The sequence below is a fragment of the Oryzias latipes genome, chromosome 17, assembly GCF_002234675.1.
Source record: "Oryzias latipes chromosome 17, ASM223467v1".
NCBI classification, from domain to species: domain Eukaryota; kingdom Metazoa; phylum Chordata; class Actinopteri; order Beloniformes; family Adrianichthyidae; genus Oryzias; species Oryzias latipes.
Genome location: NC_019875.2, coordinates 5767910 through 5785184, shown reverse-complemented (window position 1 = coordinate 5785184; position 17275 = coordinate 5767910). Strand labels below are relative to the sequence as shown.

The following is a 17275-nucleotide window of genomic DNA, read 5'->3' as shown; positions in this document are numbered from 1 at the left end:
ATTTGGGAGGAGCGCGGCAACAGCTTTAGGCTTTCTGACTTTGAATGCCTTGAAATTGTGTAAAGTATCAAACATGTCTGTGATACAGAAAGATAAACCAGTTTACTTTCTTGTCCTGGTTAAAATGATAGTGCAGTAAAATTACTTTGTAGCTTTTTAATAAAAAATATTTAATAAAAAGAGAGATCAAAAATAAAAAAAGGAGGTATTTTCTTGGGTCTATGGTTGTTGCTGTGTCCCTGCAGGCTCCCGTCGTTTAAGATTTCTATTGAAAATGAAAAGGCTTTATAGTAGAACCTGATCCTCAACCTCCCCCCCACCACCTCATTTTATGAATGACAGACAATTCACCAAAGTGGCACTTTGGTTCAATCAGTCCCCTTTTACCCTCATTAATCCACTTCTCACAATGCTTCCTATCTTTTTCAACCTAACCTCATGTTACAGTCAAGTCTGTGTAAAAACGAGACACTAGGCATTGCTTCTCAGTGTGCCCAGAAGATTAAAATGCGTTCCAATATTAATACATTCATTATTAAGGGAGGCCGTGGTGCAGTGGTAGGGCGGTCGACCCCTGATCGTAAGGTTGCAGGTTCGATTCCCATCTTCCACCTATCGCACGTGTCCTTGGGCAAGACAAGGAACCTGGTGGAAGGTTGGCGCCAGCGTTTCTCAAGTGTGGGAATGGGTGAATGGGACTGTGACTGTTAAGCGCTTTGGGAGGAAGGTAGAAAAGGGCTATATAAGTATACACGCCATTTACCATTATGAATAAAAATGATATAAACCAATAAATGAAAAAAAATTGTGGACATTTAGAAAACAGAAGCCTTTCAGAGTCAAGATTAGACGTTTTAGCTTCCATTCTGTCAGAAAAACGTGCCTGAGCACGGTCAGCAATCATACCGCTCCAGAGTCGACCAAACTGAGCCCTGGACCACCTCTGTAACCCAGCTTGGGCCTGGCTCACTCAGTCCACCCAAAGTGAGGTCAAAGGAGCCATCCTTTGAGGTCAAAGCTCCTCCTCTAGTATAGGAGGGACTGTCTGATACCACAGATAGCAGGATCAGTCGCTCCACCTCAACAGAAACTATCGTCAAACCCGGGGAGTTTCATCACATTGGTTCACGTACATTACTGTCTTTGTGTTCCATAAACTAGAACATGGCCTCAAAGGCACAAATGCATAATTTGCATCAACATTGAACATAATTTTTTAAGGATTTCCCAAGAAGAGTCTTTTTCTCCTGGAGCCCTTTAAAAACCAATCCCCCTTCTGCACACATCCTGCTCCAGAGGCTCCCCCGATGATTCATGGGTAGGAAAGAGGTCATCCTTTGGTGGGTGGGGGAGGGTTTGGGAGGGCCGTCTGCCCCTCATCTCACTGCCCTACAAACCTGTTTGCACTGTAGATGTGTTCACGCAGTGTTGCAATAGCGGCACAAGAACATGGAAAAGCTTCTACTTCACCGTCGAACCTGTTCAACCAATTCCAAGAAAGGCCGGTCTGAGCAATGAATATGAAAAGGTTTAAAGACCTGCCAGAACTTTGCCTTCATTCAACATGAACAAACGGGTTAAACAGTAAGAGGATATTTGAATGACTGTGGCACAGAACACAAACTTGTCATCTGCAAACTAAAATAGTATGGTTAATTTGACAAATTTTTTTAATTGCATATCTTACGTTCCTCTGGAACACTGCTTGTTGCAGCCGTACATGCGACAGTCGCTCCTTCACTCACAGGTCTAATTCTATTCCTGAATGTTTTGGTTCCTGTGGGGAAAGACGTCATGCCAAGAACTTGACTTATTAGGTTCAGAGAACAAACGACCAAGAATTGTAAGCAAATGTTTCCCCTCCCACTAAAAAAGACCCAACAAATGATGGCATGCTTGTTTCTGTGCCTCCACTCAGTTCAAAGTTCACTACAGAGAAAGAGGGAATGCAACTTTGTCGGAGGATGTTTAGTTGAATACAGTGTTCCCTCGCTGTGTCGCTGTTACATTCTGCACATTTGCTGTTTGAATTTTGTTAGTGCAACTGTGCATGCTTTGTTTTCACAGTGCATTGTGCTCTGCGTTCTGATTGGCTATTGTCAGTCAATGTTCCTCATGCCACAGAATGCATTCAAGTGTACGTACATAGATCTTCAGTCGTGAGCGGATCTTTGGTTACTGGATTTGTTTTTTATTAAAGTTGGAATTTTGAAAGTTAAAAAAAAAGAAGTGTGAAAATGTCTGAGGAAAGTGTAAAGTGTGTAGTGACTGATGGGTTACAGTCTTAACACTTTTATAATCAAAGTAAAACATAAATTCACCTACCCTAGGTTATTTTTAGAACGCAACTCCTGCAATAACCGAGGTAACAGTTTTTTTTCTTAAAAGGATTTTTGGTTTAAGTCCCACTCCGATCATCTTTTGCTGTTTTGTAGAAGTGTTTCCAGTGCTTTTTTTAATCATAATGATGCTGTTTTAGACTGAATCAAAAATTTGTTTCGTTTCCTAGGACATAGTTTCTGAAGAGCAGCAGGACTTCATTAGAAATTCACCTCTGAGTTATGGATGGGACTGTTGGTGCGGAGTAAGTCTTCTTTCCTTTCCCATCATCTCTTCATTTAGACTCTCTTGCTAGCTTACAGACCCTCACAACCCCAACCTAACATTAGCAGTGCAACAAAAACAGCAGCAATATCGTAGCTATCCAGCAGTTCAGTTTAGATCCAAACAATGACAAGTTTTCTGCTCCTGATTCACAACAATTTGACTAAAGCGATAAGAGTTTCCAGTGTGGGTTGTTGGGCAAGACCTAACTTTGTAGCCAGAAGAGGTCTCAAGTCTGAGTCTCCCTGTGCTGGTCCCCAGCCTGGATAAAATACAGGGTTGTGTGGGCATCTGGCATTAAAATCTCTACCAAAATACCTGTTGATTTGTCACAGCAAAGCAACCTTCACCCCCAAAGTTTCCATGGGGGTGTAGAGTTTTTTCAAAGAAGCTAGGCTAGGTTGGGCGTAGCAGAGTCCACCCTGCTCCATAGTAGAAGTGTGGTAGCTGGGATTCCTCTAGTACGGTCCAGCCTGACAGCCACGGCGCTGGTCCCTGGACTCGTAGCAGAACAGTGGTTCTGTAAGTCATGACTGATCTCACAGCCAACAGGAGTGCACAGCTCCCCCGTCTGTACCTGGGCACTCACAGTAAAAAGAGTTCATGAATGGAACAACAGGCAGCCAAAGCCTTGGTGGTGCTGTCAGCACAGAACGGCCAACGGCTGTGCTGAGAGAAGGCATCAAGTACCCCACATTCAGACAGTAAGACAATGGAAAAGCAGAGGCCTTTTGCCAAGCTCCAGCTTTAAAAGGCCAAGCCCTTTGCTTTTTTAGAGTAAGACTTATCTCTGTTTACAACCTGACACTGAGCCTTTCTTTGCCGGCAGAAAGCGTGGGCTGTGGCCTCGTGTGCCACTGTGGTCAAAAATAGCAGCACGAGATCACAAACATACATCGCTGTGAGACACTAGATTAATGACGCCTCCTCTGTTGGAGCAGCAGCTATCTGGTCATTCTTAACTATCAGTCTCTACATAATGACAGTTTCCTCAATGCTTCAGATGTAGTCACTTATATAATTATTACCAGCAGTGACCACTGCATTATTAATCCTCTTCTTAATGAGTGGACAAAACAGAATGAATTTGGTCTAAGTTCTTCAAGTGGAACCTGAATTATACTGGTGCTTATCGCATTAAAGGTAGCCAACAGTCTTTTATAAGAATTTTACTGACCAAACCAAAAATCTCCCAACAACAAAGACTTCCTGTGACGTCATTTCCAGGTGAGCGTAATCCAGTGCCTGATCGTTGCCTGACTGTTTGCTCCTGTTTGGTATTAGCCTGATTACTATAACTTGAGTGTTATCTGGTTTAGTATTCACATTCACATTTAGCATCTTTAGTATACAGTAAGTAGTAAATACACTATTGTATCAACCGCTTGTTGTTCACTTTATTCTAAGTTTGCAAAGTAAACCGCTTCCATGTGGCTAAACACCGCTATCCTTAGCTTAGCATTTAGCAACGCTATTATTACTTCTGATTTCACCCCTCTCTCCTGCCCCATGTGCCATATGTTTAGTAAGGATCCTGCCTCCTTCAATGAAGATAGCGGTAGGTGTGTAAAGTGTAGTCTTATGTTAGACTTGGAGGCCAGGCTAGAGCAGTTAGAGTCGCGGCTCAGCACAGTGGAAGCTAAGCCGACTAGCCAGGTCGTTACTTGTAAAGCGGGCCGCGCTACCAGTGCTAACCCAGTTAGCACTCCAGTACCTTTCCAAAAGCCGGGAAACACACAGAACGGGTTTGTACTGGTGGGGAGTAAGCATAGTAGATAAACGCAAAAACTTAGAGCACCCGAGACTTCACGTTAGTAATAGGTTCTCCCCCCTCAGGGACACACCCGCTGAACCCTCAACTCTGGTTATCGGCTCCTCTATAGTTAGACACGTGGAGCTCCCAGCGGCTACAGTCAGGTGTTATCCGGGGGCAGAGTTGGTGACATCGAGGGAAACCTTAGGATGTTAGCTCTGTTAACTCAAGTCCAGGTTCCATTGAGTCGTGATTCACGCAGGCGGTAACGACGCCCGACGGAGACAATCAGAGGTTTTTAAGTTAAATGTAGCTTCGGTGTGTAAACTTGCTAAGTCGATGTCAGAGACTGTAATTGTCTCTGGTCCCCTGCCGAACTTAGTCAGTGATGAAATGTTCAGCCGGTTTTCATCATTTAACCGCTGGTTTAACTGGGTTAACTGTTGGTTTTGTGGATATTTGGAGCGCGTCTTGGGGGAAGCCCGGTCTCATGCGGAGAGAAGGCGTCCATCCTACTCTGGACGGTGCCGCTCTTCTTTCTAGGAACATTTCTGCTAGCTTTAGTCGTGCCTGACAACCCAGAGACGAGACCCGGGCGCAGAGCAGCAGTGTAAAACTGTCCTCTGAGCCTCCCTTAGGGTTAGTGCCGGTGCAAAACCCATGCAGGGAAAGTCAAGCAGTCCATAGCTTCACCGTATGTGCTGAAAGACAAGTGAAAGGAGTGAGACACAGAAACCTTAAAGTGACAGACACCAGTACTCTCAGTAACAAGCAGAATTATAATGTCATTAAATGTGGTTTATTGAACATTCGATCCATTTCCTCTAAGTCCCTCTTAGTCAATGAGTTAATTAATGATGACAAACTTATTTTGCTAGCCTTAACAGAAACTTGGCTCCAACAGGATGACTATGTTAGACTGAATGAAGCACCCCCCCCCCCCCCCCCCCAACCTATGCTAACTATCAGAAATCCAGGATTGCAAGGAAAGGAGGTGGTCTGGCAGTAATATCAAAGTCCAGCTTACTTCTCTGCACTAAAGTTAAACATGTTTATAATACCTTCGAAAGCATCATATTGTTTATAAATCCCCCAAACAGGAAGACTCAAAAACCTGTTTTATTTGTAATTATTTATTTCCCCCCCCCTGGTCCGTATTCAGTATTTTTAACTGAGTTTTCAGACTTCCTATCGACTACTGTTTTAGATTCTGATCAAACTATAATATTAGGGGATTTTAATATTCATGTTGATGACCCCAGTGACTGTCAAGGAAATGCTTATTAGATCATGTTGGTTTCACCCAAAATGTAAATGAACCCACTCACTGTCATAAGCACACCCTGGACCTTGTTTTAACCCATGGTATAGAGATCAGCCAGCTGAGTGTCCTTCCTAAAAACACGTTCTCTTAAACAAGTAACCCGTAAGTTGGAAAGAGAATGGCGCTGCTCTGGTTCAGAGCAGTCTCTGAATACCTGGAAACATAGCCTATTAAATTATAAAAAAGGATTCTGCGTAGAGCTAGAACCCAGTACTATTCAACCTTAATATCAGAGAATGGAAATAATCCAAGATTTCTTTTTAGTACAATTGCTAGATTAACTTGCAGTCAGAGCTCGGTAGAACCACATATTCCTGCTTTTCTCAGCTCTGATGATTTTCTTACATTTTTTGATAGTAAAATCTCAAATATTAGACATAAGCCGAATCAAGGTATTCCTACTATCAGCCCAGAGCAGACTGAAGTGGTAGAAGTGAAAGCATCCATAGAAACTTCTATAATGTTGGACTGCTTCACTGCTGTGGATCTAGCGGAAATAAAATCAGTTATGTCCTCTAAAACCTCAAATTGTCTGTTAGACCCAATTCCCACTAGGCCTTTTAAAGAAACCTTCCCCCTAATTAATGGTTCCGTATTAACGATAAGTACCTCTCTGGAAAACGGGTTATGTGCCACAGTCTTTTAAACATGCAGCTGTTAAACCTCTTCTGAAAAATCCCAGTTTAGATCCCAGCAACCTGGCCAACTATAGACCAATATCAAACCTTAGCTACGGAGTCCCACAGGGCTTAGTTTTAGGACCCATCCTGTATATGCTTTACATGCTACCCTTAGGAAACACAGCATTAATTTTCACTGTTATACTGATGATACACAGTTGAGCCTCTGGCTTGTCTGGTGACCTCAGCCGTCCCCCAACTTCATCTGGATGAAGCTCATCTGCTGGACTTTTTAAACATGTCGTTGTAGAGTTAGATAAGTTAATTCTTCTCTAAGAGTTCAGGTACATCACCTGTCCATCCTGGGGGAGGATCCCTCCTTCATGTGGACACCCCTAAGGTTTCTTAGTTTTTTCTGGATTCTGTTCTTTTAGGAGTTTTTCTTTACAGAGGAGGATCTAAGGGCAGGGATGCCAGTTTAGTTTAGTCTGTCTAGTGTTAGTTCAGTTTAAAATGTTCCTATTGAATTATATGTATTCATCATCCTTATGATTTTATGTTCACTTTACAATTACCAGTACGAAGCCCATTGAGACGACTGTTGTGTGAATTTGGGCTATAAAATAAAATTGAATTGAACTGAACAACACCGCTCCAGAAACCCCTAAACTTCTCGCATAACATGGACGATAAAGATAAACCCAGCCCAACTGTGAACACGACATGCATTATTGAAGCAAAAAATTCAATAACTAATCGTTTTACATTTATTAGTGGAACTATTGTCGTGACTCGTTAATATGCAGGCAAATCAACGGTGGACTACCACCTGCAGACACTACAGCATAAAAGATGTTTGAAAATCAACAGAAGAATGAGAAACGGACAGTTCTGTGTTGGTGAAATTTGATGACCAAAATTCAGAGCTTAAGGCTTTCTGCTATTAAAGAAAAACAAAAAGTGAGGACACTAAGTGGCCAAATGTACCCACAGCAAAATAAGAAGAAAAGAAAAAAAACTGTCTAGTCATGACAACATGCTGCTTCTTTATATTAGTACAAAGTTTATATTTATATATTTTTTTAAAACTAAATGCTTGTTAGGAGTCGTTTAAAACCTGCAGCAGAAGAACAGCCGGATTTTATTTAATACGTTACAAGCATCATTAGCATAGGTAAAGTCTTAATTTTTTTTTAAAACAACTGAAGCTTTTCAACTATATTTTAAGGTAGGATCACAGACAACTTCATCCATTTATTCCAATAAACAAGACTTAAACAGGTTTTTTTATGCACCTTAAAATGAGAATCAATAACAAGCAGAATAAAACCACGAGAGGTTAGTGATACGATCCCACAGCTGAAGGGTGTCTGCTGACATGATGCCCTGCAGAATTTGTCCCACCCCGGTTCTTTCATGGAACTGCCCTTGAGCAAGGCCCTTGATCTATTTGTTTCAGTGGAAGAGCACAGAATCAACACGTGAGTGTGTAGCTGCACAAGACAACCCTCAGTGGAGTTTATCTGTGTAAATAAAAGTCTAAAAATGTGAAAAATCAAAAACACAGACCATGCCAACACGGGTAATTTACGCAAGGGGAAAGTGACCTTCTGGTTTGTTTTGAAACACATTTAAAATGCCATCTCTGTTGGATTTGAGATCAACTTAATTGTGAAAGTGCGCAGGTAGGCAGGACTAACAAGCCTGTTAGTAGTTGGAACACGCCCAACACTAGATCTAAATGGATGGTTTTACCTGTCAATTTAAAGAGAATGCCCCTGATGGAGAGCACATTTCAAGTCAAACTAAATAAAATGAGGAGCTTTATTCAAATGTCCTTGCAATCCGGTAGTGATAGAGCTGAAACAGGCTGTTTGAAATCAGACTGGAATGTTTTTCATGAGTGTTTTACATTGAAATGAATGAGGACGAACTTGCTGGTGCCTCCTGTCACCGCTTTGAACGGCATTTCAATCTGACTGCGGTCCAGTTTGATGACTTTGGTCTGCAGATTTCACCACAAAACAAGAATAGAGGGCTTCTCCTACATGTTGGTTTTGGACTCCACCCACTGATCACATCATCAGCACGTCACTACAAAGTTCCTGAATGGCTGTTGTAAAGACCCGTACACACCAGGACGAATATTCGCCAGCCGCTATTCGCCAGCGTTTTTCAACACGTTTTTTGTGTTCACACCCAGGCGATTTTCGCTGACGATGAGCCGAGCGAACATGCAATTTCATTCCCTGACATTAGATGGCGCTTAATGTAAAACAGAAATACCCCTGTACACAAGGTGGCGCTGCGCAACTTTACGCTTCTTAAAGTCGCTTTTCACTCAGAAGAAGAGAGCAGGTATTTACGCGCTTGTCAGAATCATACAAAGAAAACATGAATATTTCCAGCACCAGTAGCTCCAGCTCCAGTTCCAGCGATGAAGAAATTATTGTTCTGTTGAATGATGAAAGACGCCGGAAAAGACGCAGATTTTGGGTACATCCCATAGTTACGAGAAGAGAAGAACATGGGGAGTTTTATCGTCTGGTAGAAGAGCTGAAAATGTATCATGATCGTTTTCGGGGATATTTTAGAATGTCCGTCAGTGAGTGCATCTTCTTCGTCTTATGTCTTCGCGGCAGTGTAGACTAGGGTTGTGCCGATGGACAATATCATCGTCCATCGTGATGGGTGACTGACATCCCGAAGGAGAGACACCATCGTGATGCCACGCCCCGCCACGTTGCGAGTCAACACCATAAGCCGCGGTTACATGTACAAAATTTCTTGATGGGATCAATGATCGGATTAGAATCCAACCGTGTACATGGGCCCAGAAAAATGTTTTCAGAATATAAAAACGTTCACTAAGGTCACACTTTCGGTCAAAATAAATCATTCGCACATGCGCAGTAGGGTTTGAAAACACCTGTTCCCTCATCATTTGAATTTTAATCCGTGTGGTCAGTGCTTTTTCTGAACAGAGTTGGAAAGAAGCCAGGATTAGCAGTATGCTAACACGGGCTAACAACGTTAGCTTTGGGTGGCGCTGCACGTAAACATGTGGGAATAACATCAGCCTTTATTTAGTCGGGACACAACTGGAAACACAAATCCACGTCATTGTTTGAATGTTTTCTAAGGACTGACCGACATTTCTGCTTTGAAGCTCAAACCCCTGTGTGTGCTGACGATCCGAGCTGTGCTCAGACACACACTTTTAGACCCGGTTTTGAGTTCGGTAGCTCGTACCCCCTAGAGCTGCGGGACGGATCACAGTCTTAAATCTTCCACACATACCGCTCATGTAACAAAGCACCCCCCCTCCCTTCTCATCAAACACAAAGCTGTAAGACCGCGCTCCGCCGGTCCACTTCACTAGTTAAGTGCGGGAGCGGACTACTTCTTTTCTATTTTGTTTGTTACTTTTTTTGTAAAGTCACTTCCCTCAGTTTATACTGGATCATCGCGGATTAGTCATTAATCCCCCCCCCCCCCCCCCCCCCCCCCGACGATGTCATCGTCCATCCCGATGGTTGACAGCAAACATCGTCAACGGCCAATTTAGGGGACATCGGCCAACCCTAGTGTAGACGCTACTTGGCAAATATCTTCTTCGCCGTGACGTATGTGTGCTCAGCAAGACAGTTTGTGTGTTTGAGCGCCCCCAAGTTGTGTTTTACTGTAACTTCAGAAGCTCCAGACACGTGTGCAAAAGCGCCGTTCTCATTGGTCGTATAGATTTTGACGCGGCGCGTCAAACCAAAAAAACAAACCCGAGCGTTTTTTTTAAAAATGACGCTTTTACGCGTGGCGTTTTTCGCGTCGGTGTGCACACTCACATTGGTGCCCTTTGTTTAGTGACCAGGCGTTAAACGTCGGCGAATATCGCGAGCGAAATTCGTCCCGGTGTGTGCGGGCCTTAAAGCAGATTTTCTAATTTAGGAAAATTTGTACTGTATACATTTCATAACGCCGCCCGAAACGTGCCATTTGTCCACAGATTGGGCTGCACAGGCAGCTCCCACCACACCACAGGACATCTCGCTACATCTATATATTAATTTAACTGTATAACCCGCCGCCTCAATGGCGTTCAGCATGAATTCAGCATTACACTTCATGGTCCGCCATGATACCCCAAACACTAACACCAATTGATCTGGTTTCAATTCACATTTACACTATTCTATTTGTGTCAACACAATTCAATTTCTTCATTTTTGGCATTTCCATTCGAAAAATATTTTTCTCAAAACTTTAGTAGTATTTAAATTAAAGGGCCAATATCCTGCTTTTCTTAAACAGTTAACTATATCCATATATATTATCATATATTACCTTTGGCGCACTAAAGAACAATTTTTTCATGAAACATGAGTTATTCTCACAGACTTTTTTCCTACCCTGAAATAAAATCCCTCAATCTCTGAGGCTCCGCCTTTCTCTCCTTGTGGGTGCCGCCCTTTTATGACATCACATAGTCGGCCTCAGCAGTATGTCTGTGTTTCTCCCATGAAAACAAACATCATCCGAACTTTTACAAAGATGGGTGTTCATATTGTTTAAAGAATATTAAAGCTTTTAATCGATCACAGCTAGCTCCACTGAGAAAGTGTATGTGTGTGTGTTAGCCTGGGGGCGGGGCTTGCAGCACAGACTCTTCCTGGAAGGGGCGGGTCCTCACATTGTGACATCACAATGTGAGAACCCACTCCTTTTTGGGTGGATGGGGAGGAGCTTGTGCTCAGAGAGCAGGTTTTTAGAGGAATACTAAGAAATGCATGAATGGATCAAAATACCACTTTGGGGTTGTTTATAGTGAGGAATGAACATTATTATACACTTAAAAGCTCAAAAAGTTGATTTTGTATGATATAGGCCCTTTAACAAGAGACTCTTTATAGATTTGATGAATTGATATTGCATTCTTTTAAATGATTCAGCCTTACTGCCAACTAATGTGGGTGTAAAACGCAGGTATAAAATATGATTCTCTGTCCTTCACCAGTGCAGTGAAAACAAAAGACGAAATTGTTACATTCAAGTGGAATTTCTGTCTTCTAATGGGATTTTGTCGAGTGCAGCCAATAAACCCCCCAGCATCACTACCACTGCACTGAGGTACAAACAGCCTGATGCCGGAGGTACTCAACCAAAATCTTTGGTCACGCGTGATTCACAACATCTCGTTTTCACAGGGCCAAACTGCTTTTTAAAATAGTAGTAGAGCAGAGTAGAGCAGCCACTCTCCGAGCTTTTCAAAAGCCTGTCAAGTTTTCCTGTGAGTGTTTTTTAATCCACACCCTTTCCTCCACCACTTTTAGATCAATTTCTCTCTGTCATTGTTTGCTTGTCACCCACTGAACACTGACTGGCAAAAGATTAGAAAACAAAAGAGTCTACGTCTGAGGACAGAAGTTCTCCACAGACCAGCTCCACATCCTCTGGAGGCCGTCAGGACTGCATCAGGGCTAACAGTAGGCCTGCCAGAATGGCCCTGATGTCTAAAGAAAGGCTGGAGGTGGGTCAGAACCCAGCGAGAGACTGCAGGACAAGTGGAGGTCAAATATAGGAAGTCAGGGATGGTCTGGGGTGGTGACTCTACCAGCCTTCAGAAACATGGAGACTCGTCTGAATGAGGTACTGAGAGACGAAATGATTTTACCCGGGAAGATAATCGCTAAGAATATTCTTAAGTTCAGTATATGCGAAATAAGCCACCTTATCAAATGACCTGCAGTGAGATCAACCAAGGGAAGATTCAGACATTCCTAACCAAAAAGGTCTGATACATCCTATGAACACAGAACACCACCAGTCCAAAAATGAGCCCCAGAGTTCTGAATGAGGGAAGTGACAGCTGAGAGGCCTGCAGCTTCAGGTAAGGCCACCTCAGGTGTGCGTTTACCTGTTTCAGCAGGTAAAAACGGAAAAGGTCAAAGGGTTTGAAGCAGAGGTCAGCTGATGACTGTAAAACTTGAAGAATGCCCGTCCGGTCAGAGAGAGGAGCCACATGGAGGATCCTGGCTCCTCTGACCAGACTAAGACCACGTGGAGGATCCAGGCTCCTCTGACCGAACCAAGACCTCATGGAGGATCCTACCCCCTCTGACCGGACTAAGACCACATGGAGGACCTGCTGCCTCTGACCGGACTAAGACCACGTGGAGGATCCAGGCTCCTCTGACCGAACCAAGACCTCATGGAGGATCCTACCCCCTCTGACCGGACTAAGACCACATGGAGGATCCTGCTGCCTCTGACCGGACCAGGACCAAACGGAGGACCTGCTGCCTCTGACCGGACCACGACCACACGGAGGATCCTGCCGCTTCTGACCGGACCAGGACCACACAGAAGATCCTGCCGCCTCTGACCGGACCAGGACCACACAGAAGATCCTGCTGCCTCTGACTGGACCAGGACCATACAGAAGATCCTGCCGCCTCTGACTGGACCAGGACCACACAGAAGATCCTGCCGCCTCTGACTGGACCAAGACCACATGGAAAATCCTGCTGTCTTTGGCTGGACCAGGACCACAACAACCTCCACACCTGACTGACTGCAGCTCCTCAGACGGGACATGCTTCGAGGCTCAGCTTGACCCACGTTAACCCACATGGACTGGGACTCTGCGTGCGTAAACGTGACCAGCTTCTCCGGGACAGCAGAACCCGGTTCTTTGGGGACCAGAACTTTTCCAAACACATCTGGTCCGCATCGCTTTTTCGGTTGCACCGTTTTCTTTTCCACACACATTTATAAATTGTAATTCAGACTGTCTGAACCCATGTTAAACTAGTGACTACGTTTACCCGATGCACGCGGCATGGTTCGGATGTTCCGCTGCTGGGACCGGGAGTTTGAGAGGAAACTCCAGAATTTGGGAGGACTGTTTTTCCCAGGCCCCGATCCCGGGAAGATCCCCGACCGTCTGTGGGATCGTTTTCAGAACCTGGACTCAAGAACTGCTCCAGAAGCGACCGGAGACCCAGTTTAACCACGGAACCAGTGCCAGAACCCCGCCGTGACCGCGCGGGACAAGTTTGCGCACTTTTCGCAACAGTTGTCAACTTTTCCTACCTGCACGGAGTCGGCGGCCATCTTGCTTTTTCGCCTTTGAATCAAATCCTACGGGGAAGCAGGAGGGGGGCGGCGGGAGTCCGACGACCAGCCTGGCTTTAAGGTTCCCCGAAAACACGCAGCTATTCCGAGCGAAGCAGCGGCCACGTCCCGAGCATTGCCTCCCGCCGCGCGCTCACATCACGCCGCCCGCGCGGGCTCGGAAAAAGTCAGCCGAGAATGTGTCCCGACAGGAGAAAGAGGCGTTGGTTAGAGTCCGCCCAGAGCAGCAGCGCCGCGGAGGCTCCCACTGCTGCACTGCTCCGGGCCCGGCCCCGCGGAACCGCGCACGTGACCAGAACCGAGCTCATACCTTCCGACTGAAATCATTCCCGTGCTGGGATCCAGCTTTGCCTGCCGGTCCAGAAAAGCCGTCCGGGTCCTCCGTGGCCCGTTTCGGATCGAGTATCGATCACGGATCGAAGGCGCATTGGATTGATTCAAGTCAAAAGGTGTGGAACTGTCACGCGCGAGTCCACATCAGAGGCTGAAAACCCACGCGGAGAAACTTTCACGCGACGTTTGTTTGGATCCTTATCTGGACCCTCAGAAAGTTCTGATTCTGAGGTCCAGTTGGTGGTCTGGGGGAACCAACAGCGGCGTCCTGCCTCCCCAAAGGCTGAAAGTTCATCATTTAGTGACATTCAACTTTCAGATTAACCTCACAGGTTTATGTTTAAGTATTTGAACGTGATGCTAAATGTTTAACGTCTCCAGACAAGCCCACCTGTTAAAAACAGGTGATGACACCTGAAAGGTGATGACCTTCAGACCCTTTCCCAATTACAAATAAAAAAAAAACAACAGCATGGAAGATTGAATTTCCACTTTTCCATTCAAAAATCAAACATTAGAATGAAGATTCAGGGCCCACTGTTTGATTCCAACCACTTTTACACAAATTGGCCCATGAAAAGAGGATTTTAGAAAATCACCATGTACTTCTCAGTTTTCAAAATAAACTACACTCTATTTTAAAAACTTGCCTTGGTAGTTGTTTTTCCCTCCAGTTTATTAAAAGACAATTTCATGTAACCTCACAAAAAAAACGAATAAACGGTTACTTATATTTAAATATTATTTTATGTTTGTGCAAGAGCAATTTTTGAACAAATATATAATCACAGCATGTTTGATAATCTTGCTCAAGCGTTGTGTACGTGCAGCTTGGGTTTAAAATGTTATGTCTTTGTGTTTAGTGTTGTGATCACAAAAAGACAGGATTAAGATGAGTCCTTTCAGAGAGGATGGTCAGTAAAGGGGACCATAAAGGAAGCGCAGGACCTCCTCTCCTTTCTGATTTGATGAATTTGAGTGTTTTCCAGCACGCACAGTGAGAAGGCCCTGGTTCCAATCAGTCCTTTCTGTGTGGTGCTTGCATGTTCTCATTATGCACACGTGCTTTTCTCCAAGTCCAAAACCACGCTCTGGTGAGTCTTAATTGTCTCCAAGTGTGAATGTGAGAGTTTGTGTGATCCTGGGATGGACTGGAGAACTGTTCAGTTGAAGCTCCGCCTTCTCCCTACAACGGCTGGGTAACCATGTGACCCCAAAAGGGACCAAGAGAGTTTGGGAAATGGATAGATGAACAAAGATCCTTCTCAGAGGAGACGAGCAGTAACTTCCAAGCCACTTTTCCTTAATAAGGGTCATTACTTTTCAAAAAAGTTTAAAGGAACTCAAGCACGAGAATGTCTTTCCTTTTATGTTTTCCCCACAATTCTTTCATGTTTGTCGTGGAGATGAACAGATGCAGGAACCAAACAGACCACAGCAGAGGCCACAAAGACACTGGCCAGAGTTTTTACCTCTGGCAAACTCAGGCTAATAAATCAGAACAAAAATGTCAATTATGAATAAGTAGACTAATGCTCATTAGCTGACTTTGGAGTCCAAGTAGAGAGAAGACTTACATAAATGTAGTAGAGCAACAATAATCAGTTACCTTAAAATATGTGTCATGTCAAGTAAAATACTTTTAAATTTTATTTTCTTGAATATTCATCATCGTTTTCATGTGTTATATAGCAAATGTATGTTTTTGTTCAGAAAAATGCAAACAAACTCCTTAACAGGGTAAGCAGTGGAGGTGTTGAGTCGGTGTTTGTGGTCCAGATTGTGGTCCAGCTGTGAACAGAACCATCAGAGATGACTGGGGTGAGTCCAGCACCTGAAGATGCTGATGATCATCTGCTCCAGCCTCTGCCCAATGCTGTCGGTCCCTCCCAGCATCAGTGTGAGGGACAGACAGCAATGACCTGACAAACAAACCCGGTTTACAGTTCCATGCTAAAGACTGTCTGTGAGAAATGCTTACGTCACTCTGAGATCCTGGGAAAAGGGAGGAGCTCTGTCTCCCCCTGCAGGTTGGAGTCCGTCCATCCTGAACTGCTCGGTTCCAAAGGTTTTGGTTCCTATCAAGTTCAGTTTCATGCAGCAGTGAAGACTCATACACTATATCACCAAATGTATTGGCTCACCTCGACTCGCATATGAACTGAAGTGCCAAAGCTGAGGAAGAGTTGGAGCTGTAATCGCTGCAAAAGGTGGAGCCACATCTAGGAATGGGACGGCACTTCTGTTCATGTGTCAGTCAAGGCAGGTGAGCCGAAACTTTTGTAACATAGTTTATTACAGCTTCAACTCTTTGGGAAGGCTGTCCATGAGGTTGAGGAGAGTTTCTAATAGTTTTGGACCATTCTTCCAAAAGGTCATTGGTGAGGTCACAGACTGATGTTGGTGGAGAAGACCTGACTCTCAGTCTCTGCTCTAATTCATCCCAATGGGGTTCTATGGGGTTCAGGTCAGGACTCTGTGCAGATCAGTCCAGTTCACCCACACCAGTCTGTCCTCCATGTCTTCATGGACCTTGCTTTGGTCACTGGTGCACAGTCATGTTGAAAGAGGAAGGAGATGCTCCAAACGGTTCCCACAGGTTTGGGAGCATGGAATTGTCCAAAATGTTTTGGTATCCTGAAGCATTCAGAGTTCCTTTCACTGGAACTAAGGGGCCAAGTCCTGATAAACAAGCCCACACCATAACACCTCCTCCACCAAATTTCACACTCTGCACAATGGGGCCCCAAATGTACCGTTGTCCTGGCAACCTCCAAACCCAGACTCGTCCATCAAATTGCCAAATGTAACAGTGTGATCCATCCCTCCAGAGAAGGCGTCTGCACTGCTCTAGAGTCCAGTGGCGGCGTGCTTTCCACCATTGCATCAATGCTATGCATTGCACTTGGTGATGTGTGGCTCTGATGCAGCTGCTCACCATGGAAACCCATTCCATGAAGCTCTCTGCGTGCTGGACTTGTAATCTGAAGGTCACATGACGTTTGGAGCTCTGTGGCTACTGACTGCAGAAAGTCTGTGACCTCTTTGTGCTTCACCATCCTCTGACCCCTCTGCATCAGTTCACATAGTCTACCACTTGGTGTCTTAGCTGCTGTTGTTCCCAAACTCTTCCATTTTGTTCTGATAGAGCTGATAGAGCTGACTGTGGAATATTTAGGAGTAAGGACATTTCACCACTGGATCTGTTGCACAGATGGCATCCTGTGACAGTTCCAGGCTGGAATTCACTGATTCCTGAAAGAGTCTGCATGTCTGAGTGATGATTTTAAACACCTGTGGCCAGACCAAGTACACCTGAGTCTGATCATTTGGATGGCTGAGCCAATACTTTTGGTGATATAGTCCACCTCTATCCTACTTCCTCCAGCTCCTCTGGGAGAACCCAAAGACGTTCCCAGACCAGCCGAGAGACATAGTCTCCCCACTGGGCAGACGCCCCGGGGCGTCTGGCCAGTGGGACATGCCCGGAACACCTCTCCAGAGGCGTTC

At 44.7% G+C, this 17275-nt stretch overlaps 1 protein-coding gene across 2 annotated transcripts in view; it reads right to left on the bottom strand.

Moving 5' to 3' along the window:
• The window catches only part of pkn2 (protein kinase N2), a 50485-nt gene extending 36115 nt beyond the window's left edge, over positions 1-14370 (bottom strand). Inside the window, exon 1 of one of the 2 annotated variants that reach the window (XM_020710772.2) lies at positions 13743-14370. Coding sequence is in view for 1 of the 2 variants with exons in the window: in XM_004078725.4 (XP_004078773.1) it covers positions 13391-13411 (21 nt within the window). In the remaining variant the exon portion in view is untranslated. The other variant, XM_004078725.4, reaches the window with a different exon arrangement.
• Positions 14371-17275: the final 2905 nt, after the last annotated feature.